Source organism: Octopus bimaculoides, chromosome 29 (genome assembly GCF_001194135.2).
Source record: "Octopus bimaculoides isolate UCB-OBI-ISO-001 chromosome 29, ASM119413v2, whole genome shotgun sequence".
In the NCBI taxonomy this organism is placed as follows: Eukaryota; Metazoa; Mollusca; class Cephalopoda; order Octopoda; family Octopodidae; genus Octopus; species Octopus bimaculoides.
The window spans coordinates 2,401,903-2,403,336 of NC_069009.1; the positions used below are offsets into that span (position 1 = coordinate 2,401,903).

The window sequence follows — 1,434 nt, forward strand, 5'->3', positions numbered from 1 at the left end:
ACCCCACAGACACATGTACCCTTAACGTAGTTCTCGGAGGATATTCAGCGTGACACAGAGTGTGACAAGGCTGACCCTTTTGAATTACAGGCACAACAGAAACAGGAAGTAAGAGTGAGAGAAAGTTGTGGTGGAAGAAAACAGCAGGGTTCGCCACCATCCCCTGCCAGAGCCTCGTGGAGCTTTAGGTGTTTTCGCTCAATAAACACTCACAACGCCCGGTCTGGGAATCGAAACCGCGATCCTATGACCGCGAGTCCGCTGCCCTAACAACTGGGCCATTGCGGCTCCACACCATATAATATATTAGTGAAAATAAACAGTCACATGATTGAGATCTCAAAACTACAAAATAATGCAGGATCAATTCAAAACAATTTAAAATTAGGTCGTTTTTGTGAATCATTGTGAGGTAATAACTTTAAAGAAGGTTGTTGTGTAAGGTTGGAAACAATACGAGAAGGTACAAACTCCTCTCACTCCCCTTACTCTCCCTCACCATCACTCATCCTCCTCTCTGTCCCCTCCCCTCATCAAGCCCACCCCACTCACTCTCATTATCCCTCACTCACCCCTAACTTCTCACCCACTTCTCACTCACCCTTCACTAACCTCTCATCCTTTTTCTCTTTCTCTCTCTACAGCTCGTGTTGGTCTAATGCATATCGGTGTCTTCATCCTGCTGTTGCTCAGTGGTGAGCGGAACTTTGGTGTCCGACTCAATAAACCGTACTCTGTCCGAGTACCGATGGACATTCCTGTATTCACTGGTACTCATGCTGACTTCCTCATCATTGTAAGTTACTCCTTGTTTAACTGTCTGTCTGTCTGTCTACTTAACTCTCTTCAATCTGATACACACGTACAGATACACATGCATGTTATAGCAACATACGTACAATTTTCTGTCAACTGCTTAACTTCTAAAATTATCTCCCCTTATCCTTACTCTCCTCTGTCTCGTCTCCTCTTTTTCTTTATGAATCTTTTACTCGTCTCTTTGCAGGTTTTCCACAAGATCATCACCACAGGTCATCAACGTCTTCAACCACTCTTTGATTGCTTACTCACGATTATTGTCAATGGTACAGAACTTTGTTCCTCTTCTTACTTGCTCCCACTTTGCCAGCTTGTTTATTTTTTTGTGGTGAGACAAAACCTGTTAAGCCTAAACTTAACCCGTTTTGTCTCACCACCCAAAAATCCTCTCTTTGCCTTGTCAGTTTTATATGTATATGACCTATAGTTATCATGGGTAAGTGTCTTCAACTATAGCTCTGGGCTGATCAAACATTGTGAGTGGACTTAGTAGACAAGCTGAAATATACCAATCCTCTATGTATGTGTGTGTGTGTGTGTTGGCTCCCACCCTGGCATCCGAAACTCAGAGTTTTATCATGGCTACCGAATAAGTGTCACATATTTTTACAGATA

The 1,434-nt window shown here is 43.1% G+C and overlaps 1 protein-coding gene across 1 annotated transcript in view; it reads left to right on the forward strand.

Moving 5' to 3' along the window:
* LOC106882504 (protein HID1) overlaps positions 1-1,434 on the forward strand; it is a 36,564-nt gene that overhangs the window by 26,526 nt on the left and 8,604 nt on the right. Inside the window, exons 7-8 of the mRNA XM_014933199.2 lie at positions 645-796; positions 1,007-1,085. Of these exons, the coding sequence (XP_014788685.1) occupies positions 645-796; positions 1,007-1,085 (231 nt within the window). The remainder of the gene's footprint in view (positions 1-644; positions 797-1,006; positions 1,086-1,434) is intronic.